The 27,225-nt window shown below is 35.6% G+C and overlaps 1 protein-coding gene across 1 annotated transcript in view; it reads right to left on the bottom strand.

Moving 5' to 3' along the window:
* The window catches only part of ptprua (protein tyrosine phosphatase receptor type Ua), a 448,322-nt gene that overhangs the window by 306,350 nt on the left and 114,747 nt on the right, over positions 1–27,225 (bottom strand). The window contains 1 exon segment of the mRNA XM_056479406.1: positions 9,733–9,861. Within this exon segment, the coding sequence (XP_056335381.1) occupies positions 9,733–9,861 (129 nt within the window).

Here is a 27,225-nt window from a genome sequence, read left to right as displayed (position 1 = left end):
ATTTAATGGTGATCGGGGAAAAAAAGGCTCTGCTGATCAGATTAACAATAATATTTATATATATAGCCCGTATATATTTTTCCTACCAATTCAGTCTAAATCGTCAGAAGATTTAAACATTATTAATATTGTAGGCTTATTTTAAAGGTGCAGTAGGTGATCTGCCAAAATGCGAACCGATCCTGCACAAGATCCTGTCATTCACCAGTAAGAAAACTTTATAGAACTTTATTATACTACAATTCTGAACTAAAAACTGTATTATATCTAGCACTTTTTCAGATCTGTATCAAGCAAAAATTTCATAACGTGCAATATTTCATACATGCAAGGATTGCTGATCTCACTCTCTCATGCGCTTTGTCCTAAAGCAACTACTGTATGCTTAGTGGGTGGCCGGCGGGGTGCAGATATTACACTTATTACTAAGCCATACTTACATGCTATTTTAGACCAAATACTCTGTCACTCTGGTGTCCACGTGAATGCAGTGTATGCACGCGCAAACAGCAGATCTGTGCGAACGGCTGCAGATGTACAAATCTACACTTGTTGACAGACAGTTTGAGCTACTTATCGGAATTACGGAAATTGTCGGCCCGACAATTTTTAATTGGATGAACATTTTTTAGCCTCATGCATTACCTAAAATATAAAAATACATATAAATACATTTAGATCATTTACTTTAATAATTACTAGTGGAATGTGAAGAGACTTTCAGCCAGCACAACAAAAACTGTATCTGGAGACAATTACCGACTGCTTCTTTAATTTGGATAAAATCTTGCAAATAAAGCAAATTTTGCAACATGTTGGAGCGGAGAGCAGTAATCCTGACTTTTGAACAGCTGTGAAACTGAAAGTGCCAGAACAAATGCTTGTCAAATGTTTCGGCCAGAGTTTGTGAGATTCCACAACACGGCTCTAAACAGGTAAAAGTTTCTCATTCTGATGCGAAAAACAAACCTGCCATTAAAGCTTATTAACTCTGCCTCTTATTTCAATAATATATTCAATCCATTTCTCTAATCAACACACTACAAAGCGGCGTGAAGAGTGGCAGAAAAGAGCGAAGCAACAAGCCGAGAGGCTGAAAGCTTGTCTTATTACACCTTGACATCAAAGACAGCACTGCTTCCTCGCATCAACACAAATGAGCATCTCAATCTCGTCAGGAAACAAGGGGAAAATTGGCCCGTGCTAATGTGCCATTTAAATGCAAAGAGCAATTTCTGCAATACTTGTTGAGATTTTTTTGCTTTTTTGCACCTGATCTTCAAAGGCGGCATGTCAAAGTTTTCGAGCTGGGTTGACGGGCTCTTGCAGAGGGGGGGCAGTGAAAAGATTGCAGTACCGCCTGTCTGTTTGAAGTCAAATACTCAAAACTGAAGACCAGAAACACTCCTGCTACACATCCAAAACATTTCTAGTTTTAATGATCAAGTATTTTATTTTATTTATTTATATATTTTCAGTTGAGGATGGGGGGTTGGACATGGGTGCTCTCAATAAACAGAATTGATTACTTCAGCATCAATAAGCATGTCCGTATGCAAACAATCATATAAGGGGCGTTCAGTTTCTGCTGACGGACATGTGCTGTGTGCAGGCAGGTGTTCTTCTCTGAATGCAATCTCTAACTTTGTGAGTCATTACAACCCTGTCTGTACTTCCATTGTGTCACTGTTGATTTGCATAAAGCTGACTTTAACATTACCGACATGCTGTTGCACGTCAGTGGAAATCACTCAGTCAAGTTTTAGTTTGGTTTAATTGATTTCTAAAGCACTTTCTAATCAGCTGGGGGCTGACCAAAGTGCTGTACATAAAAAACCTACATAAGAGTCAGATATAGAAATAACAATAGACTGCTCAATATAGCAAAAGCAGACAAAGTGCAACATGAAAATCAACAGATCAATACTTGTTAAAGCCAAGGAAAACAAATGTGTAATGGAATAAACTTCTTTTTACACCAATTATAGGTTTCAGTCAATAACCTGAATATTTAGAAACATATAAATGCTAAAAGCTTTGGTTCTACTTATATGTATACAACCACAAATCAGAAAAAAGTTTGGACAGTATGTGGTTTTGCATTGTCCTGTTGAAATATGCATGGGTGTCCCTGGAAGAGAAGGCAGCATATCGTCACCTTACAATTATAAGGTTCTATCTGACGTTTTTGTCAAAATTGAGTTATTGACAAATTCTTATTAAATGACAACTTATTTACATTATGGGATGTTTTTTATAAGTTGTTAACATTTTAAGACTTTTTAAACAAATGTTTCACACATACTGTTTGCTATATGGAATGCAAAAACTTTAAAGCTCGATATCTCAAAATAATTCAAAATGCAGAGAGAACCTTATACTGTAATTTCAAGGTGATGACGTTGTGCTCCAAAATCTCTATGTACTTTCAGCATTAATGGTGCCATCACAGGAGTGCATGTTACCTTTGCCAAGGGCACTGACACAAACATACACATTAACAGACCATGGCTTTTGGACTTGCTGCTGGAAACATTTGGGGTGCGTTTCTGAAAATCATTTTTAGCCAACTAAGGTTGCAAGTTCCAATGTATCAAATATAGTTAATTGATTTAGTGTTTCCTAAATCCATCGTTTCAACGAACATTCGCAAACTGTGTCGCAAACGTGTACGCTTGCAACTACACATCTAGAGCTGTAGTTAGAAGCATAGAATTCATTTCGAATATTCCAACATTTAACCTTGGAGATTCCTTGAATCTATTATTTGCGGTATGCACAACTAAAGATAAAATATCTAAATGTCTTCCTATCTTTCTTTAAGGAGCATTGTTTTTAAACATTTCAAAAATTTTCTCACATATTTGTTGGCTAAGTAACCACACCCCACAGGTTGCCCATATGGAGATAGACCAGAGAGACAGACTTATGCCTCATTCACTCTAGCAGCGACTTTGTAGCTGCCTGTCGCTCTGGGTGGCGACCTGATGCACAAGCAGGGGTGTGTAGTCCACAGCATGGAGAATAAAACCGGCCTATGAGCAACCTGATAGAAGATCACGTGAGCTCTACTGGTGCTCCTATTGGCTGTCGCTCAAGAAAGTCTCTCTTGATTTGCATAAAGTTGAAGGATTCTCAACTTCAGCTGTGGCTCGCGTAGACGGTGGTCGCCAGAAGTCGCTCACTCTTTGTTTAAATGAACAGTCGATTTGCCGTTGTGAGTCCCTCGTAGAGTGAATGAGGCTTTATTACATTACAAATTTCAGAAACCATTAAGGTGTTATGTATTTGGTGTTGGAACTGAATGAAAACAACCCTTTTTTGGTCAATGGCACGTACCTGTAAATGTCATTAGTGTGGAACAAACATTTTGTTTGTTTGTCTTACTTCCCTGTAGCATTCGTTTTATCTAGAAATTGTAGTCTAACATATAGTTAGTGCGCTTTTTGTTTGTTTGTTTAAATTTCACATTATCAATCTATATAATTAATCCTTCATTATTTGGATCCTTCAAACTACACAATATTCTTTATTGTTCTACATAACACAAATTAAAGTCCTATCATAATTTGGTTTTTCATTTGTTGCTCCAAACACTTTGCTTATTGTATGTAGCTCTCCAAATAGAAATTATTATTTAATATATATATATATATATATATATATATATATATATATATATATATATATATATATATATATATATATATATATATATATATTTACTCATTATTTTTTTTACTTTCAGAAATATATAATAAAATCCACAAGAAACATGTGGTGTAAACCAAGCTTCATGAGCAGCCAACTCATTTGGCACATTTTCCCTAACATTAGTTAATTGTAAATTAACCAAAAGCGTTGCATGTGTTGCATATGCTTATCTTCAAACGATGACAATTTTCATTTTAGTTGAACTCTCTGTGAAATCTCACTGTTTCATAAATATGATCATTTAGAGGGAAGGATAAAGAGTTAAAATACTTACCTATCATTATTATCATTATTATTATTATTATTATTATTAGTAGTAGTAGTAGTAGTAGTAGTAGTAGTAGTAGTAGTAGTAGTAGTAGTAGTAGTAGTAGTAGTAGTTGTAGTCCAGTTAATTTTCTTTTCGGTTTAGTCCCTTTATTCATTAGGGGTCACCACAGCGAAATGAGCCGCCAACTTAATCAGCTTATGTTTTTATCCAGTGGATGCCCTGTATCTTATTCAATTCACCTATACTGCATCGTTTTAGACTGTGGGGGAAACCGGAGCACTCAGAGGAAACCCACGCAAACATGTGTGTGTGTGTTTATGTCATGTGACCCCTTTGTCATGTTTTCCCGCTGTGTTAATGATCATTAGTTCCACCTATTGTCTCATCCATTTGTAATCTGTTCAGTCTTGTCCTGTGTATTTATACCACTGTTTTGGTTTAGTTAGTTTTTGATAATCTCTGAGTCTCGATCGTTTGTGCTGCGACACTGACTGTGACAATTAGTAATACTAATATAAATAATATTACTTCTTCATAGACGTTAGCTTAAAACCTGACGATAATTAAAAGTGTGAAAACATAAAATCAACAAGATTTGTTCACACCAGTATGTATCAGTGTCAGTATGTATCATTATCTGTATGTTATATAACCTGCATTACAGCGGTCTACAGTACCTTTCTTCTTTTTCTCAGTTCCACTTCATTGACATGCTGAACATAGCCCAGTATGGATCGATAATATTGAGCAAATAGCACCCAATAAACTAAGCTGTTGTCTCAATTGGAGTGTCTTTAGCAGCTTTGATGGAATTTAACCCTCCAGATAAGTGCAATATTGGATGGCTACTCAAAGAAATGTCAACGCAAAGTGCCACAGATTGTCTTCAAGCTTCTTATGTCAAGTTTTCAATTCATTTATTTATTTTTTTACTACAAGAATGGATCCAGGCCGCATTTTATAGCACACTGTGAGTAGTGAAAAATGTTTTATACTGAATCACTTTATAGCTATTTCTTTGCTATTTTTTGCAAATATCACAAATAATCAGGTCATGTAGTCTTCAATAGTTAATTATTTAAAATAGTTTAGTTAATTATTTAAAATATTTAATTTCAAGTTTTTTTTTTCAAGCATTTTTCCTCATTTGATTAATTAATTAATTCATTCATATAATGCATGCTGTAAGTGTTACCTTAAAATGAAAATATGGTTTTCATTTACCTATCCTCGTATCATTTGCAACCAGTATGTTTTTTTTTCTTCTGTGGATGAGAAGAATGTTAGTGACCTAACAGTCAGTTCTCACTGACTTTCATTGTACGAGGGGAAATATACAATAAGAAACACCAGCCATTTAAAAAGCCATTTATATAGAATTTTTGTTTGAACCCTAATAATCACACTTTGTGACAATGAGTGGTATAATTTCTACTTTTTTTTTCCTTTTTTTTTTTTTTGGAGGAATAATATTAGTAATTGATAGAAGTGCTTGGCATAAAAAGGTATAAATTACTGCACTTTTTGAGGCTAAATATGAATTGGTGACTTTAAAAGAAATCTGAAGTACAATAAAATGAACAGATGTTTCACAAAAGTATCAGTATTCTTTAGAGCTTGCCTTTTCTGTTAGAGCTACACCGATATTTACTCACCGGCATGCCATTCCAAACCATTATAACTTTTTTTTATGGTTAAAAAAAGACATGCTGGTGACACATGTTGGTGGCACAGATTTGGTAGCGTCCATTATATGGACAAAAATACAATTTGAAATGAAACAGTGGTAGAGAGAAAGTTTTATAGTTTAATGTTTTGTTATCAAGCATATGTTTTGTTAAGTATAATAATAATAATAATAATAATAATAATAATAATAATAATAATAATAATAATAATAATAACAACAACTACTACTATTACTATACTATAACTACAGTCAAATATAAATAAAAAAATGTCTTTTTTTTATTCAACCTGCTCTTGCTAGGTCAGCTCAACCTCCCACTTAAGATTCACTGTGTGTTGCCTACTATTTGCTTAGAATGATTTCCTTTCCAACTTGACTGATCCTGATAAATTTAGATTTAGTGTGGAGCATCTGACATCTACATCAAAAAATAATAAAAATTATGACCTAAAAATTAAAAACACAAACACAAGCCAAAATATGCATAAACAAAAACTGTTGGCATAACAGCTGTATTGAAAAGAAAATTATTTTATTGAAAACATCCATACAAGAAAAAAATGCCACTGATTGACCACTTTAGCACCAAACATTTATCTTGAATTCTTCATGAAAGGCTGAATGCATTCTATGAAGGTGCACTTATGGACATGATGCTAAGGATATATCTGGCCTATTAAGCCGACATCATTTTATAGTTGCTCAGACAAGAAATGGATCAATCAAGAACCCACTGCTGTCAAACGATGTCGGGAATGGCTATTGTCAAGAACATCAGAGTTAGCAACCATTAAAGGTTTTCATTGGTAAAGGTAATCCCATTGCAGAAGAAATCGAATTGGTCCCAGAATAGAACGACAAGAAAGCAGACCAATAGAGTATAGCACAATTTCTCCTACTGTATTATGATTAATGTATACTAACCATATTGAACACAAACAAAACACAACTGTGCCTGGGAGAGCACTCAGACGTGTAAAAACCCATAATGCACACAAGAGCGTCTACTTTCTGACATCATACAAATTACTATTTAGACTTGATTACCGTTATTAGAGCAAGTAAAAGTCGTATGTGCTTCTGTAGCTCCCCATGCACATTGTAGAGATGTGCAATTACCGCTGAAGGCATCAAAACTCTAAACATGTTAACATACAATTCACACCTCAAACAGCAGGACACAGCTTGAAGTACAACTAATAGAACATTATAATTAAAAGGACTGTTACTTTTCCTACTCAAGCTACCCTGTAAGACAACATCCTAACTATTGTGGTCCCTCACTGGAAAAAAAAAACTAACTAGTTATCAGGGTCTTTAAATGGGACAGATTGAAGAAAGAAATAAAATTTGAATTTTTATGGCTTTTTAATTCTTGGCTGAAATAAAATACAAAAAAAATGTATGCTCATAAAACATTTGTATTCTCACACAAAATTATTGAAGCATTCGGCTAAAAAACAATAGTATTTTGTTGCAAAGTTAGTGCTTCCATGAAAAACTTTGCATTCTGACAAAATAATTGAACAAATATATTTGCATTCTCTCACAAAAATTACACTTGCAAAACATATGTTTCTCATAAAGCATTTCATTCTCTCACAGAGCATATAGTTGAAGGCAATGTTATTAGCCCTCCTGAGAAATTGTATTTCTTGTTCAAATATTTTCTAAGTGATATTTAACAAAGCAAGGACATTTGTATAGTATTTCCTATGCAGAGAGAGACCAATTAGTTGCAAAAGGACTACACTCAAAATGTCAGCAAACCACTTGCTCCATTTGCAAAATACAAATATGTTTTATGGAAAAGAATGTAGTTCTTTGAATGAGTTTAGTTCTGTTAAATGATTCATTCTAGTTTGGTGGTGTCCAAACTCGGTCCTGGAGAGCCGGTGTCCTGCAAAGTTTAGTTCCAACCCTAATCAGATACAGCTGGGCTAGCTAATCAAGCTCTTATTAGGCTTTCTGGAAACATCTGTGCAGGTGTTATGAGGCAAGTTGGAGCTAAAATCTGCAGGACACGGCCTCCAGGACCAAGTTTGGGCACCCTTGTTTTAGTTCTTTGAAACTAAATGAAGAAATACTGTAATTAAATAAATTAGATGAGAACTTGTTGATTCAATGAGATTTAAGCTCTTCATACGAACAACTCTCTCTGGTAGGTTACTGTGCGCCTCCATCACAGTAGGTGGCAGTATGCACTTATAAGCTGGTTTGCATACCCAAAAATAAAACCGCATAAAGCTGCGATCACACTGGGCTTTGTGTGCGCGAAAAGGGGCGGGATTAAACAAGATGATTAGACATTTAAAAAAGCGAGCGATTTCTCCATGTTTTGAATTTCTGTCCAGAGCGGTCATGTTTTGATCCTCGATTGGTCTCACGCAGTCAAATGATGCGATTACGCAGGTCAGAGTTCATCAAGCTTGAACTTTGCACCGCAGCGAACTGCGAAACTTAACGCATGACCCTGCGTTTCCGGTCTGGCGCATTCGCGTACGTATGAATGAAAGTCTATGGGAGGAAAAGCCCTGTGCATGCTTAGCTTAACAGGCTGAACTTTCGGATTTCTGCAGTTGCATGTTCCACATATATATGGACAACTTATTTTTGGCACAAGTAACTTGGAGACAAAACAAAAATGCATTTGGAGTTCTTTTTGCATGTTGATGATTGCATTTTTGCACTGTTCCCTTTGAACATGCTACTGGGGCATGAACCGCATGAGCTTGAACAAGAATGATGTAGTGATTGAATGAAGAAGATGCACATTTGTAGCTGGACAGAAGCTCTCCTAGACAGCGGCTATTACACTGTTCCTTTAAATGGAGTAAGCTCGGAGTGGAACAATCATTGATGCTCAGTACAGTTTTATTTATTTATTTATTAATATTTATTTTTTTTGTAAATAGTATTTTATGAAATACCATTGTTTTCTTCTGTGTTACAATTTTACAGCTTTAAGAAAGTTATTTACAAATGCTCTTGTTGTAATTTTATCTTTATTTGTGTTAATGTATAAATGTTAGTTTGTCTCATGCCATGGTTTAACTTAACTGCCAAAAAGATACTTTGAGACATATTGTGAGGATGTGAGGCAATATAGCTATATTGGTAATTTGGTGAAATCACAGCGAGCTGGCTGCAATTTAAGAACTTCAATGCTGCCAACTAAGACAAATCTAGTTGAAGCAACAAAATAGATTTTAATAACCATACATGGACAAGAGCGAAACTTGATGTAACAAGGATGAATCTTGTTAAGTTAAAGTGTTTTACTGACATTGAGTAAATACGAATAAATTCCATTAGACTAACACAACATAAACATTATAATTCAATTAGCTGAAAAGACATTACACAAACCTATTAAAACCATGTTGAATTTATACTTTTATATTGCGTTCATTTAAGACATTCAAAGTAGTTTAAGTCTACTTGATTTGTTTAAATGCACAATGGGTGCTCTGATTAAATCATGTTGATTAAACATTTTTTTTTTGTGTGTAATTACTAGATTAATCAAGGATCAACAATATAGTCTTCTCACTGTTCAGTGTGGTTTTCATTGCAATTTACACTGCAAAAAAAAAATAAATAAATACATTTTAAAAAAGTTTTTCTTTTTTGTCTTGTTTCTAGTCCAAATATTTTAAATCAAGAAGCCATTTCTGGACAAGGAAAACACATTGTCTTGTTTTAAGATATATGTCAAAATTAAGTGAGTTTTTCCTTAAAAAAAAAAAAAAAAAAAATCTAAGTAAGAAAAGCAAAAATTTTTTTGACTGTTCTGGTATATGATGTTCAGCAAAAAACAAACAAAACAAAACAAAAAAAACAAAAAACAAATAAGAACTAAAGTGAAAAAAGCACTTGGGAATATTGAAAAGAATAAAAACAGTCATAGGAAAACTAATAATTTAGCTTTCAACTGTAACAGTACATGCTTGTTTTCTTAGGCTTTACAGATTAAGTCGTTTCACATACAATTAAACATAGGAAATGCTGAGAGTGAGATACTGTGTTTATTACAGCTTAAGATAACAAGACTTACCTCGTATAAGGTCAGAAGTCATGTGAGGCCAGCTGTAGGTCCGTACAAGTTGCCAGTCAAAGTCATCTTCCTGTGCCTGTCTGTATTCACAGAGTGTGGGGTCAGAGTCTTCCTCAAATGTACAGCCAGCTGGAGAGATAGAACACATTTTTTTTTAGAACATGGCTATTTTCAGATGGTCATTTTCCATTTCAACATATGTCAAAAGATCTGTTACACTGACCTATAAAAACTAAATGGAAAGTTATAAATCGCAACATTCTACTTGGGAAGTGTAACATATGTCACACTCTACTAAAAGATGAAATTCACACTCGTAAATGTGCAAAGATGTACAGTGATTTCACAAAACAGGGAAACACACACTTCTATGCTAAGATCTTTATGCAAAATGTCAGCCAATCATAAAAGAGGCATTTTAACAAAGATCTCTTAAAAGCACTGTATCCAAAACACACATCTCAAAGATATACTGTAAAATACTGTAAAATTCTCACTTACAGCAAGTGTTTGATGCAGTCGAACTTTACCAATAACATAACAGAAGTTCAGAGAAGAAAGTAAAATGCTTAAAAATAGTAAATTATGACCTCTTTAAACAACAAACATCCAAAAGCTCTCTATTCTTGATCACCCTTTTTATTCTTTCCCTTTTTTTGTTGAGAACAGTAGGATGCTTGTGGCTTGAGGGCAGATGATGCATTTCTGTAAATAACTTTTTCTGAGTTTGCTAGCTTTGTAGTCAAAAAGGAAGCTCAGGGCTGTGTCGAGTAATTAAATATTCTGCACAAAATGATGGTTTATAGTTGTAATTGTTCAAGAGCGATATGGGACTCTTTGTCTTGTAATAAGAAAAAAAGCAGCAAAGATAGATAGATAGATAGATAGATAGATAGATAGATAGATAGATAGATAGATAGATAGATAGATAGATAGATAGATAGATAGATAGATAGATAGATAGATAGATAGATAATTTGTGGCAGAGTTATAGGTTGAGCATAAAGCAATAAAATGTTCATTTACTTCACAGGTTAATCAGTTACACACTAATGGAGATACGCAACAGCATGGCTTTACTTCTGAATATGTTGTTCTGCTTATGTTGTTTAAACCATGGGGAAAAGGAAGGACTTTGTAAATAAAATATGTTATATCTTTGACAAACTGAGATATATTGAAGTGCGCTCTTTTTTTTTTTTTTCGGTTGTTTTTTAACTTTTGATTCAGTTTCCTATGGGAGAAATGACGAGGAATAATAAATGGCAGAAAAGGGTCACACTACTTGCTCTACTAACAAGTGTGTCCATAACTATACAGACAAAGCAGAAAAATATAGTAAGAAAATATCAGTTTGCAACATCAAGCAGCAAAAAAAGCTGTTTTTAACATCTAAAAATGAATGGAAGTGAATGAGACCGGAGGTCAAAGTGACCGGAGCAAAAGAGATTCAAATGGCTGCGTCCGCTTGTATGCAATAAGGTCAATGGGCTGTTTTGCTTGATTTTGTTATAATTTGTTGCAGTTTTGAGTGCTCGACACTGTAAAAAAATTCCTGACTAATTTTTTTAAGTTCAATCAAAAAAACTTTTCTAGTCATCTCAACTAACACTTATCAAATTGACTAAAAATATTACGTTGAACACATAACTTAAAAAAAATTAGTTGAAACCTGATCAACGCATTAAAAAAGGTTAAATCGACATAAAAATATTTGTCGTCTTTGTCATTTTTACAGTGTATTTGTATTTAATTTTTACGTTCTGACCAATTATTCCTGGTAAAAACATGACAAAAATGTATGATTTTGAGCAGCATTAATCAGCAAAATATGCTAAACTCGTTCAGTTCAGTGGTATTGTTTACATTTTGCTCTCTAACATGGCCGACTGTTGATTTAATTTTGTACAGTGTATATTCCTCAATGCTGACTACACTGTCTCAACAAACAGATCTGCATAAAGTTCATTACTTGTAAAATAGCATTGCGCAGCGTCGGTTCTCAAAATTGGATTTGGAAAACCAATTGGAATTGTGTGTGTAGTGTGAAGAAAGGCTAATCGCCTGCACTAAAACTAATGAGGCAAACCAAAAGGCTTTTTCGCCGACACATAGCGATGTGGAATCATCTCAGGCAAAAATGATTGAGTACCACACCTGATCTCAGACTCCAGCTAAAAGCTTTTCTGTGCCTTTTGTTTCCCTTAATTGCATCTAATAACTCTGGTTCCCTCAGCTCTGTGCGTAAGTGGAGGTGTGTGTTTCGGCTCAATTAGCTTCAGGCTTGGAGGACGCTGAGGTAAAGATGGGTCAGGTAGATTGCTGTCAGCTGACAACCACCAGAGACACTGAAACGGAACACAAAACACACGTAATAGACTCATCACCAGTGCGAGGTGACCCAGTGCTGTGTGTTTGGGAAACATGCTATCGGCAGACTCTCGGCCGAGCTAATAATACTCCATTTAGAGTATCATCTAAAATCAGAAACACTCTCACAGCCACATGCTCTCACACTGCATTACAGGTGGCGAAATTGTAGCCAGACCCAGGAAAATGGACCAAACTACTCAAACAAAACAGCAGAACATTGCTGTAGACTCAGAGCGGACATGATCAATTATTTGAAAGTGCCAGAAAATAATTTTAGCGTAAAAAGAAATAGAAAAAAAATTCTATCCATCATATTTTTTTTTTCAAAGTACTAAGCAACATTTTTTTTTCTTCAACATAAAAAGAAATGTTTTTAAGCAACAAATCAACATATTAGAACAATCATTTGACACTGAAGTCTAGAGTAATTGTGTTTTTAAGCATTATTATTATTATTATTTATTATTATTATTTATTATTATTAAATAACTGCAATTCTTTGCCATTATATATTTTATTTTTAGTTTGTACACATTGAAATACAGTACAACACTTGCATTTTTTTACAACAATAACCTTGCTACATTTACAAACTATACAAAATAAAAGGATATATAAATAAAACTAAACAAAAAACAAACAAACAATAAATAAATAAATAAATATATATGCCCCTTTTTTGGTTAATGGTAATCTATTTAAAAGTGATCATTTTAATCATTCTGAGTACAATGTACAGCAAATATATAGATTGAAGAGTGTATCAAAACAGACTGGAACTACATTGTCCACATAAAAAAATATATATTCATCAACTTCTTCCTTTGTTAATTTCACACCTTCAATATATCTGGTGAAATGACTCCAAACACATGCTGTATAGCTTTTAGTAAGTTATTTTTTTTAATGGCAGGCTTGACGACATCTGTCTTATCCATTGAGTAGTTTGGTCTTTGCGTCTTTGTCCATAGCAAAGCTACACATTTTTTGGAATAAAGCAAGCTGAGGTTTTTAAATACTTGTTCACTTTTACTATAGTTTGAGTTCTCCGGGTATAAGCCCAGCAAAAAAAAAAGAAATAACTGCAATTCTATTTCAACCAAAACTAACAACTTAAAAATCCAAGGCAAGCTTTTTTTATTAGCTGAGTTAATCCTTTTATTTTCATGCATATCAATTCAATTTTTAAGGTATATTTACTTTGGAAAATATCTGACAAATATTTGACAGATTTCAGTACAAAAAAAAACAGCAAAACCTTTTTTCCAGCTATAATATTGTCATGGATTGGTCAGGCTCTCACGACCCCCACTCACGAAGATCACCATCACCTGACTTCTAATGAGCACACAGCTGCATCACATTCACGAGCACCAGATAAAAGCACAGCACTCCAGTCGCTCATTGTCCGGGCTCGTCTCGACGAAAGCGGACAACTGAGCGACCACTCAGCGTAGTCATCCTCAGCTAAACAAACGATTTACTTACCTGTTCTCTTTGTATTCCTCCTAGTCTTCCTGGTCCTCCCGAATCGTCCTGTCTTCCAGTCCTTCCAAGTCTGTGTCATCCTCTGTCAGCTGTATCTGGTGTGTGCTGTCCATCCTCGTGTATTCCTGTTACCCAGCCACGGAGGAAAAGACCCCAACATCATTCCTGATCCTCCTGGCTATCCTTCATGTGCTCCTTGTTGTCATTCAATAAACACCCTAACGTTTCCTTACCTCTGTCTCCTGTCCGCTTCATAACAGAAGCCCGGACCCATAACGACGACAACATGAGCACCCTCGATCACTTTCAAGAGCTGGTGGACCAGTTGAAGCGGATTCTACAGCCACCAGCTCCACTTTCCAACGCACCACCAGCACCGAGCACTTCCGCCTCCACAGTTTCTTCTTCGGCCCTTCCTTCCAGTCCCATGGCCCGACCAGCGCCCTACTCAGGCGGAGCGGGGGAGTGCAATGGTTTTCTGTTACAATGTTCCCTCATATTCGAAATGCAACCTTCTCTATATCCCACAGATAAGTCAAAGATCGCCTACATCGTATCACTACTCTCTGGACCTGCACTTAAATGGGCTGAGACGATCTGGAACCAAGCCGGGCCGGTCATGAATTCCATCACTACCTTCACGGAGTATTTCAAAGAGGTGTTTGGACGTTCTGATGGGGAAGTAGCCGCTGGAGAGCAGCTGTATCATCTAAAGCAAGGTCCTACACACATTGAGAGAACATCACCTCTACCTCAAAGCGGAGAAATGCTCATTCCACCAGAAGTCGATTCATTTTTTGGGATACATCATTGATCAAACCGGTATACGTATGGATGGGAAGAAAATTGAGGCTGTTCTATCCTGGTCAGAACCCACTTCCATTAAGGAGCTCCAGAGGTTTCTTGGGTTTGCTAACTTTTATAGACGGTTTATCAAGGACTACAGCAGGATTACATCACCTCTCACTAATCTCCTCAAGGGTAAACCCAAAGGACTGGAGTGGACCAAAGAAGCAGCCGCAGCCTTCCGCCTTAAGAAGGAGTTCACAAGGGCCCCACTCCTGACTCATCCTGACCCAAATCTTCCTTTCGTGGTGGAAGTGGACGCATCCACCACCGGCGTCGGGGCAGTATTATCTCAACATCATGATACACCGCCCCGACTGCATCCCTGTGCCTATTTCTCTCGGAAGTTGAGCCCGGCGGAGCAGAATTACAGCATAGGAGACAGGGAGCTGCTAGCAATCAAGCTAGCCTTGGAGGAGTGGCGTCACTGGTTGGAGGGAGCCAAACATCCGTTCCAGGTGATCACAGATCACAAAAACCTCCAATATATCAAAGAGGCCAAGAGACTATGTCCACGTCAAGCCAGATGGTCACTTTTCTTCTCACGTTTTGATTTCTCCATTTCCTATCGTCCAGGACCCAAGAATCTAAGAGCAGACGCTCTCTCTCGTTTACACGAGCATCACGATCATGAAGAACTCCCAACGAAGATTCTTCCCGAACACATCTCCATTTGTCCGATCACCTGGAACGCTCCTCCAGTCGTTGCCACTCCGGAAGCCCCTGCTCCGCCGGGATGCCCTCCTCATCGGCAGTTCATACCACCTGAACACCGGGTAGATCTGATCCACTCCTTACATACCTCGCTAGGCACTGGACATCCAGGGATCAACAATACTCTCTCGCTAGTATCCCAACGATTCTGGTGGCCAAACATGGCAAGGGATGTGAGGCAATATGTTCAGGGCTGTAAGGACTGTGCCCAATCCAAGAGCCCACGTCATCTACCCGCTGGAAAGCTCCATCCCTTGCCGATTCCGAACCGTCCCTGGTCACACCTAGGAGTGGACTTTATCACTGATCTCCCTTCGTCAGAAGGTAATACCTGTATTCTAGTCATAGTAGATAGATTCTCAAAGTTTGTCAAACTAATCCCTCTGAAAGGTCTTCCCACAGCCTTTGAAACAGCCGACAATATCTTTAATCAAGTCTTCAGGTCATTTGGTATTCCAGAAGATATTGTGTCGGACAGAGGTCCACAGTTCATCTCACGTCTATGGAAAGCCTTCTTCAAGCTCCTAGGTGTGGCCGTCAGCCTCTCTTCTGGATATCATCCCCAAACCAACGGGCAGACAGAGAGGAAGATTCAGGAGGTGGGACGGTTCCTGAGGACCTTCTGCAGTGGTCACCAGAGCTCCTGGAGCCAGTATTTGGGCTGGGCAGAATATGCCCAAAATTCACTGCGGCAACCCTCCACCGGACTCACGCCATTCCAGTGCGTCCTGGGCTTCCAACCACCGCTCTTTCCCTGGGATGGCGAACCATCTGATGTCCCCGCAGTGGATCACTGGTTCCGGGAGAGCGAGAGAGTCTGGGACGAGGCTCATCAACATCTGCAGAGGGCAGTCCGTCGAAGCAAGGTAACCGCCGATAGAAGAAGGTCTGAAGAACCCAGATACACACCCGGACAAAAGGTGTGGCTATCCACCCGGGACATACGCATGCGACTGCCCTCTCGCAAGTTAAGTCCCCGATTTGTTGGTCCCTTCACCATCGTGGAACAGGTTAACCCCGTCACCTACAAACTACAATTACCCTCTCACTACCGTATTCACCCTACATTCCACGTATCACTCCTGAAACCCTATCACGATCCTGTTCTTCCCTCCACAGAGCCTGACCACGAAGAGTAACCCCCTCCTCCACTGCTCCTAGAAGAAGGAGCCGTCTACGCAGTGAAGGAGATCTTGCGTTCCCGACGTCGTGGTGGCCAGTTGGAGTACCTGGTGGACTGGGAAGGGTACGGCCCCGAAGAAAGGACATGGGTTCCCAGAGCTGATATTCTCGATCCTAGTCTCATGGTGGAGTTTCATGAGAGCCACCCTGAGTTCCCAGCGCCTAGAGGCAGAGGGAGACCACCACGGCGTCGGAGGTGTCGGCCCTCAGGAGCGGGCCCTGGGGAGGGGGGTACTGTCATGGATTGGTCAGGCTCTCACGACCCCCACTCACGAAGATCACCATCACCTGACTTCTAATGAGCACACAGCTGCATCACATTCACGAGCACCAGATAAAAGCACAGCACTCCAGTCGCTCATTGTCCGGGCTCGTCTCGACGAAAGCGGACAACTGAGCGACCACTCAGCGTAGTCATCCTCAGCTAAACAAACGATTTACTTACCTGTTCTCTTTGTATTCCTCCTAGTCTTCCTGGTCCTCCCGAATCGTCCTGTCTTCCAGTCCTTCCAAGTCTGTGTCATCCTCTGTCAGCTGTATCTGGTGTGTGCTGTCCATCCTCGTGTATTCCTGTTACCCAGCCACGGAGGAAAAGACCCCAACATCATTCCTGATCCTCCTGGCTATCCTTCATGTGCTCCTTGTTGTCATTCAATAAACACCCTAACGTTTCCTTACCTCTGTCTCCTGTCCGCTTCATAACAAATATAGACACTTCAAACAGCTATAATAAATAATCTGATGAGTGTTTTGAGCTGAAACTTTACAGACACATTCTGGGGACACAAAAGACTTATATTAAATATGAAAAAAGGGGTAACCTATGTGCCCTTTAATTAATTTGTCAACAGTTGCTAAGCATCAAAAGTGTAGTGTATTTCAAAAATAACCAAACACGCAACCAATCCTATCAACCTTACCTGTGGTAATTCACTGTCATAAATGTTTTATTTTTGTCTTTTAGCCTGTTTAAAAAAAGTAGAAAAGTAAAAAAGTTCTTTGAAGAGTCACAGATTGTTTCACCTTCCTTTCTTGATCTTCAAAGTGAAAGTAGTGCAGACTGTCAACGAATGTCCAGAAACCTTTCCGATTTTAATTTAAATACCTCCAGCTGTGTTCCAAGGATGAATGAAAGTCTAAGGTGTATTGAACAACCAGGGGTGAGAAATGAATAACTGTGATTTTTTTAATGTGTTGCTTGCTCTTTTGTAGCATTAAATATATTACCTTACATGAGTAAATGTGGAGCAGGGCATCTAACATGGTGTGACTAAGTGGAAACGGTACTAATTTTCTAAATTTGTGGCATCTTTTGCAAGGGCTAATGACCTGGATTTGCTGTTGTGTCGGGTGTTTTTGAGAACAACAAAAATGCATGAAAAATAAAATACATGAATGCATAGAAAACACTTTATAATTTGCTCCTCTTTTTTTTCGGAGCCAGTTTCTGGTTCAAACAAATATGGAATGAAGGAAGTAGTGCCTCTTTCTGCTGTTGACTTTGGTTAACCTGAGTAAAAGAGGAGCAGGTAGACTGAGCTGCTGTGACTGAGCAAAGGACTAATTTGCATTTTTATGAATCTGCATAGACTAAATGAGGTACGGTTGTAAAGCTAAATTCAAGCCATTTAAGCCATGAATAAATTAATGTGATAGATAGATAGATAGATAGATAGATAGATAGATAGATAGATAGATAGATAGATAGATAGATAGATAGATAGATAGATAGATAGATAGATAGATAGATTAACATGACTAGAATATCTTATTTTATGAGTATGTTTGTGCTCTCGTTCATCTTTACAGATCCATCATTATGAAGGAAGTCTCAACCGGATTAAACACTGTTTCTCTAAAAAGCTACAAGCGCAGCTCTCAAGGAAGTATTTTACATGCTTTAGCTGTCAGAATTAAACAGCAAAGACTGGCTTATATTCCATTGGTTTATAATCCTCAGCTGCCAACTCCAGTCATTTAAGAGCAGGATTTTCAGTTATCTGTGAAGGAACTCCATGTCATTGTAAACACAGTTTTAAAGTCAAAACTGCTTTCATCAGACGCTTGCGGCCTGCGAAAAGCTTAGATAATGATTATTACAGAAGAGCTGAAAAGCTTTTATCACCACAACCATGAAGAGTGAGAAATTATGATGTCAAAGATTATTATCGCTTGCTTTGTCTCTCTCCGTTCCGCTGGTGCGAAAGTATCGCAGTTGTTCTGCTTTAAACAAGCACAAATGCTCTCTGCTGCTCTCTATTATTTACTTTCCTCTGAATAAAAATAAGTATGTACAGGTATGGGTGTGTTAATATATAAATACATAATTATATATATTTACAAGATTACCTTTTCTGTATGACTATATACAGTTGAAGCTAGAATTATTACCCCCCCCCCCCCTTTGAATTATTTTTCTTCTTTTTTTAAATATTTCCCAAATTATGTTTAACAGAGCAAGGAAATTTTCACAGTATGACTGATAATATTTTTCTTCTAGAGAAAGTCTTAATTTAAAAAAAAAAACATTTTAAGGTTAAAATTATTTTGAAAATTTATTATATATATATATATATATATATATATATATATATATATATATATATATATATATATATATATATATATATATATATATATTTATATAATTATTATTATTATATATATATTTTTTCGATAGTCTACAGAACAAACCATCGTTATACAATAACTTGCCTAGTTACCCTAACCTGCCTAGTTAACCTAATTACACTAGTTAAGCCTTTAAATGTCACTTTAAGCTGTATAGAAGTGTCTTGAAAAATACCTAGTAAAATATTATTATCTGTCATCATGGCAGAGATAAAATAAATCAGTTATTAGAGATGAGTTATTAAAACTGTTATGTTTAGAAATGTGTTCCGTTAAACAGAAATTGGGGAAAAAATAAACAGGGGGGCTAACAAATCTGACTTCAACTGTATGTCTTCATATTGACCTTATTCTTTGATGCGGAAGTGCGCTCGCTTTTGCGATTGTTTTAGAACTTCTGACTAAGCTGCCTACGGGAGAAATGACTAGAAATAATGCAAGTGTTTTCATGACTATACAGACAAAGTAGAATAATATAATAAGAAAACATCCGTTTGCAACATCAAGCAGCAAACGAGCTGTTTTTAATGTCTTAAGATGAATAGAAGTGAATGAGAAGTCTCGAGCCAAAAAGATTCCAATACTACTGTTGAAATTTTTTTCTGAACAAAATAAGATAATTTTTCTGTAAGCTGTTTGGATAAAATTGTGTATGTATAGTATGTTTACAGTCATATTGGGGTGATATTAAGACAATAAGTTTGTTTTTTTAATTTCCTAACTTTAAAATAGGATTAAATTCCTCTCATTTTGAGGCCCACCGCAATGTAACATAGGAGTGCAGTTTCCCCACCTACCAAATTGATTGACAGCGGTGCATTTACATGTCTCAGTAGTAACTCATATAATCATATCAACAAGACAGGATGTGCGTAAAGAAACTGGGATTAAAAAATCTGTTCAGCTTTCTGTGATCATCAATCATCAACAAATGTAATCAAGAATGAGATTTACAGGTTTAAAACTTTTTAAAACAGTGCATTTTATCGTCTTTATCACCACAGCCGCATGTCAGTACATTTATAAAAGAAGACGCCTCAGTCCCAGTTTGTGGAGGTTAAATCAGGTTTATTTTGTACATTAACATAACAGATATCCGAACAGCTGTGGATATTATCGTGTATCCTGTCACATTGGCCGTACAAAAACAATGCAAAGTTAAACGTGCTGTGTGTGTCTTTGTAATGACATTGTGTGTGAAAGACTTGATTTAACTCTACAACAAATAATCATTGGGAAAGTTCTTATTGTAATATTTCTCACAAACGTTACGCGAGATCTGTTTCCTTCATGTCTGTCACTGTGCTGTTTATCTGATGCAGCCGGAGACCGAGGTACACACTGACAGGCACATGGTTAAAAAAAAAAACATCTAAAAGATGCTTAGAGCTGAAAATTACAAACTTCTGAAAGGTAATAATAAATAATCTGATGGGTGTTTTCAGCTGAAACTTTACAGACACATTCTGGAGACACAAAAGACTTCTATTAAATCTGGAAAAAGAGGTAAAATAGGTGCTCTTTAAATTACATTTTTAAATGTATACAAACAGCAAACAGATAATTTATAATACTTTACATTTTAATTGTGTTTTGAATAACACAGCACAATACGTGAGTGAGTTCATTTGCTTGTCATATTCATTCAAACCAGTCAATCTCAAGTCTGCTAGTGTTATAAAAAAATCCACTATTGACACCATTACTACAGTAAATGCAGTATGTGAATTAATTGGTTTTCATATTGTTATTATTTTTATTTTATCTAAAGATGCTGTATGTAAGTTTTTGACTCTTCTAAAGCATAAAAATTCCATAAAATATTTGCTGATATTTAAGAAACATGCTAAGTGAACATCCTTGTCAAACATATATGTCTTTGTTTTAGTAATTTGAATCTGCCCAATGCCAGTCAGTTGGAAAACCGCGTATTTCGTCCATTCATTCATTCAGAAAGGCTCTGAAAGCATGCATGCGTCAGTGACCGAAATGCAACCTCCGGTGAACAGTAGCGGACTCCAAAATGAGACAGATTTAGTTCCACATGAGGCTATTAATTAGCAAATGATATAAATATTATGAACATAAACATTAGGTGAGCTGGTTACATTGTAACCGCGTGTCCTAGCAACACGCTGTGACAAGATTTGCAGTGATAAGCAATTTGTTCGCACCAGACAAAACATGACAGAAATTTAAATACAGCTATTCAGAACAACAGAATATGCAATTACTCACGAAATGATAAGGTTTAGAATCTATTTAATAGATATTAACCCTCTTTAACATTATTAAATGTACATGCTGAATCACTCATGTGTTTAGTTCTAAAGTTAGATTTTAAACTGTTTTTATTTTCAAGATCTGAGGTGAACTATCTGCTGCTGCTTTCAGTATATGGCAATAAATGTCATATAAAATGGCATTTAAACTCACATTGTTAGCATTTAACTCCTGTCCTCAATCTGGCAACGTGCGTTTGTTTTGATCCAGGAGTGCAATACCTTTTTCAACCACTGGGTGTCAAACTTACATACAGTACTGCACCTTTAAGATTGTTATTTTATGTAAGATTTTTGTTTTGTTTTCAATGCAAGTAACATCAGACAGTTCAGTTCTTTTTGAACAAAAATAAGTAACTGAACTATGTTACACGGTCAAAAAAACAACTCTCAATCATAAATGGAAATGACATCACCATTTGCTTCAATATTACTGTTTTACTTGTTATTTTTCAAAAACAAATTATGTAGATTGAACATAACAATTGTCAAAAAAAAATTATAAAATAAATAAATAATCGTGTTGTTTCAGCTTCTTGTGTACTTTAACTTTTTTTCAAACACATTTTTTCGTGGTTGTATGTAACATACACAAACATAAAATTTCACATGTATTAACATGTTTGTGGTAATGATTCAAATTTATTGTTTTGAATTCAAGGCACAGAATATAAACAAACTGATCCAGAGAAGTTCTTTAGATTTAAGTCATGAAATGATGTTCCGGAACACAATTATGTGTCAACCCGAGCCAGCAGCTTTGCATTTTTGGGATTTATACACTTAGCATGCAGTTTCTTTTGGGCATTAGTAAGCATATTGCCTCTTAGCAGTGTGAATTTAAAGGTGTTAAAGAGGCTGTCTGACTCTGTGCCAGACCCTGCTCATGGGTTGTGGCGAGGGTGGCTCCAGGGCCCGTGCTCCCTTTGTTTGTTTACCTTTCCATCTGTTGCTTTAATAATGCAGAGGCATTACTCCACTCTCAGGCATTATGAGCCCACTGCTCATCTGATTCCGCCTGTGGTGTGTCTGCTTTCATTTTCAGTCTACTTGTTGACTCATTTTGAACTGCTCTGCCCAGACCAATAATACACACATGCACTTCTGACAAATGGTACATTCCTGGATTCCATTGTGCTATTTGCTAAAATATATTAGTTTATGCATACATGCACCAGGCGAGTAGATTTTCTTGCTTTTTATTTCACTATCCAAACAAACACACTATCCACAGAGAATATATGAAAGCATCTTTCATATATTTTACAAAAATAACTGCAGTATCTGTTTTTTTTATTATTATTTTTAAATCTTATTCATTCCAGTGATGTAACACAAAGCGACTGAAGTTGTTCTAGCAGTAATAATAATAATAATAATAATAATAATAATAATAATAATAATAATAATAATAATAATAATAATAAGGTCACACTTTACAATAAGGTTCATTAGTCAATGTAAATTAATGCATTTGCTAACCTGAACAAACAATGAACAATACATTTACTACAGTATTTGTTCATGTTAGTTAATGAAAATACAGTTGTTCATTGTTCAGTCACTCATTGTTAGTTCATATTAACTCACTTGGATGTTAGTAATGCATTAGTAAATGTTCAAGTATGATTAATAAATGCTGTACAGGTGTTATTCATGATTAGTTCATGTTAGTAAAGGCATTACCTAAGGAACCTTATAGTAAAGTGTTACCAATAATAATAATAATAATAATAATAATAATAATAATAATAATAATAATAATAATAATAATAATAATAATAATAATAATAATAATAATAATAATAATTTTATAATTATTATTATCATTTTTGTTTTTGTTGTTATTAATAAGGATAATACTAATATTATTTTTTTAAAGAAAAATGTATACATCATGCATTTTTTCATTATTAACAGATTACTATTTACCATGTACAAAAAAATCCTTTGATGTCATATTAAAAGTTAACAACACAGCCACAAAATAATGTTTAACAGCATTAAATATTCATAATTTACATTGCCAATATCCTAGTCCAATTTCCTAGTCCTAGCCCAAAAGTCCAATTTGTCCAAGTCCAATCTGTCAGCCAGATGTAATTAATCTCTTAATGTTGCATGATCACATTATTTTAAACATATTTAAATTTTTACATATTAAATAAGCACAGTACATTGTTTTATTAGTACACACATATACAGCCAGTGGTGAAAAGAGTACTGAAAAATCATACATGTAAAAGTACCATTATTTTCCCAAAAATGTAGTAAAAGTGTAAAAAAATCACTTTCTGTTGTAAATAATACTCAAAGTATGAGTAAAAAGTAGCACTTTTAAAAGTAGTCAAGAGTAGGTAGTGGTGAGTATTGAGTATTAAGCTGTGAAAAGCGGACGCATTTACATGCAATTTGTGCAGGGATGTGTAAATGTAACATTCTGTATTGCATTTAGCGATTATTTAAGGCCATTTGATGATTTCAGTCATTATAAAGTAAAAATCTGCCATCTTCTCATCAGTGCCATGCAGTCTAAACAGTCACTGGGTCATTGTGAGTAAAGACTTTGGACATCTTGGACACTTTAAACACTTCTATATGGTTTGTTGCATTTATAAAGTGCCCATGAGGTTGTTCAATATGGTGCGATTTACTTTCTATGTGCGATTTAATTGGATAGGAATAACAGGACAGATTTTGTCTACTTTAACCAATCCCCCATAGACAAGAAAAAATTAAAGTAGTGACTGCAGGTTGAAGGAAAGTAGTGGACTTTCCAATAAAAACTATTCGATTACAGTAATTTGAATATTTGTAATTTCTTAATTTACACCAATGTATACAGCTGAAGGCAAAATTATTTTGAGATTTTCACAGTATTCCCTATAATATATTTTCTTCTGGAGAAAGTCTTATTTATTAGCTGGCATAAATGCAGTTTTTATATTTAATAAAAGCATTTAAGATCAATATTTTTAGCCCCTGAAGAAGTTATTATTTTTGATTGACTATAGAACAAACCAATGTTATCCAACAATTTGCCTAACTAACCTAACCAACCAAGTTAAACCCTTAAATTGCTCTTTGAGCTGAAACTTGTATCTTACAAAATAACTACATATATGGTTAACTATCATCATGAAAAAAAAAGTAGAAATTAGTTGTTAGAAAATTGTCATTAAAACTATTATGTTTTAAATTGTGTTGAATAAATATTTTCTCCATTAAACCGTACTGGGGAAATAAAATTATTTTGACTTCAACTGTATATGTCATACAGAATAATAACTCAACATACAGTATCACACATCATAGCTGCATTTAATATTCCTTCTGTGTATTAACTTCTCACGTGAACACCATGTACTTGACTGATATAATAATCTCCAATGATTTATTGACAATTAGTATTTAACAATAACCTCTGGTTAAGCACAAATAATCATCCTGTTTCTCTCCGCCTGGTGGTAGAGATCTACTGTTGGATTGTTGTCACGAATGCTGCACTTTTTTAAGATACATCTGTAGTTAAAAGAAGTTCAATGTCTCGAGACCTCTTCTTTCTGTTCTTTTTAGGTGTTTGCAAAGCCGTTTCTCAACAGATGACTGTGTGAAGACACGAACATACACACCACGGTACGGTAGCACTGTCTAAGAGAAGTGTGTTTGTGGGAGTTTAAGTTGCTCAGCTCTTTTATCTACATTGTGTTGACACATTCCACTGATGTTCCTCATTAGTGCGGGCTTTGCCCATGATCCTTTGCTTCGGTAAGCTCTCAGTTATGCATTTAATGAAATTCTAATTATTTAAAAATGCATCTTTGGTGTGTGTGTGTGCGTGTGTGTGTCTTTCCACAGGAAATGTTATTGCTCAGATGTTGCACTTTTTATGCAGTTTACTAAACTTGGTCTTTATTATTTGTTTAAAATGTCATCAGAAATTGCAATAATAATAATAATAATAATAAAATATGGGTAATGTGGTGACCCCGGATTAATAAAGGGAAGAAAATGAATGAATGAATGAAATATGGGTTATAAAATAAAGGGTATGTTTACATGACACCATTTTGGGTTAAAAGCTGAAAATGTTGTGTTTTGAATGTTCATTCACACAACAACAATAGCCTGAAAATGCCAACTTTTAAAAATGTAAGTGCCAAAAATGTCAAATTCTAAAGTGGAAGTTTTAGAAAAGACAGTATCCTGTTGCAGTCTATTACACACTTCACACACTAAATGTGCTTTTGTGAATATACTGTAAACACTGTGGAAAGACATCACACAGATATGTGTGATAGCATGACCATATATGCACAGACCCAACATTAACTACTAAATGATTCAGTGTTTTTTATGGTGAAACTGTTCTTAAAAACAGCTTGATGGCATTAAGCACAAAACATCTAGTTGAAATCTGTTTGTGCTGATCTACTGATTATTTAATCTAACTGGAAACCAACCACCATTTTCCAAAAACCAACAATGACTTGCCTTCTAAACTTAATCTAAAACAATTTACTACAGTTTCTGAGTTTAACAGCTGGTTGCAGTAACAAGTAATCTGATAGATGTCACTATAAGCAAGTCCCATATTTGATATACAAGATAATGTTTGAATTTCACATATATAAAAATACTGCAAATGCACATCCAGTATATGCAACATATTTCAAAGTATTGCAAAAAGTTTAATTTTCATATTTACATGTTTTTCCATTAGAATTACAAATATGCACACATATGTTCAACTATCATTCATTCATTCATTCATTTTCTTTTCAGCTTAGTCCCTTTATTAATCTGGGGTCGCCACAGCAGAATGAACCGCCAACTTATCCAGCATATGTTTTACATAGAGGATGCTCTTCCAGCTGCAACCCTTCACTGGGAAAACGTTCAACTATATTAACTATATTAATTTATATGTACATATAAGGCCATAAATCATATTTAATGATGGGAAAATGCCACCAATGACTTTTACACACAATTTCACAGAATACTTATTATCACACTGTTCCTTGCACAATACTACAGTATGTTATGACCTTGAAGTCTTTATCATTGTACATTTGCAATGGAAGATGAAGTGAATCACAGCAAGGAAATGACTATACAGTAATATTTTTCAGCTAGTGTACTGCATTTTTTTTGTAAATGTAAGTTAAGTTATAAGTTGTTAACATAAGTCTTTTGTACATAAATGGAATGCAGAATAGAGTGTTAAATATATACAACCACACAAGAAAAAACCAAAAGAACCTCAAGAATTGTGTTATTTTATATAAGAAGCCCAATCATACATCTAGCGCAATAAGGCACAAGACGTGTTTGGTGTGATTTGTTGCTATTTTCAGACCAGTGCAACTATAATTTTCACATTTTGTGCCACATTATTTAAATAGCAAATCCATTGTGCCACTTTGTTGACTCATTGGCATGCTGGTCTAAAAAAGATGTAAAGATTGTTGTTGCATTGCTATTTTAAGGAATTGAAATAGACTGCCCCATTGACCAACAGAAAGCTGGTCTAAAATCCAGCGCCGAGTGCGTTAGTTATGCAAATATGCAGGTCTAAGTGCACAAATTGCTTAATATACACAGGCTGTACAGCAGTACACTAATGTCTTTTTAAATATTAAAAAATAGTAAAATTAAATATAATGGATGTGTTCAGCGGAGTGAGTTTCCACCATTTCCTTATGCATGAAAGTAAAGGAGTAAAGTAAAGAGTAAAAGTAAAGAGGTTGAATGGAGAAGGCTCATACTTTATCCTCATGCAGATTGTTTGTTTAACTGTTTTCTCGCTAGTGAAGCATTCAGTTGTTCCACTTACAAAGTCTGCCATGTAAATAGCACATGTGCCATGGTAGATACATCTGACTCTTAAAGGGAATGGGAGATGAGACTCTGATTTGTTTAATGCACATTATGCTCAAAACACAACCATAACTCAATAGAATAAATATAATTA

This window comes from Danio aesculapii, chromosome 19, assembly GCF_903798145.1.
Source record: "Danio aesculapii chromosome 19, fDanAes4.1, whole genome shotgun sequence".
NCBI lineage: Eukaryota > Metazoa > Chordata > Actinopteri > Cypriniformes > Danionidae > Danio > Danio aesculapii.
The sequence above is the reverse complement of the archived record's forward strand: the minus strand, read 5'-3'. Positions and strand labels throughout refer to the sequence as shown.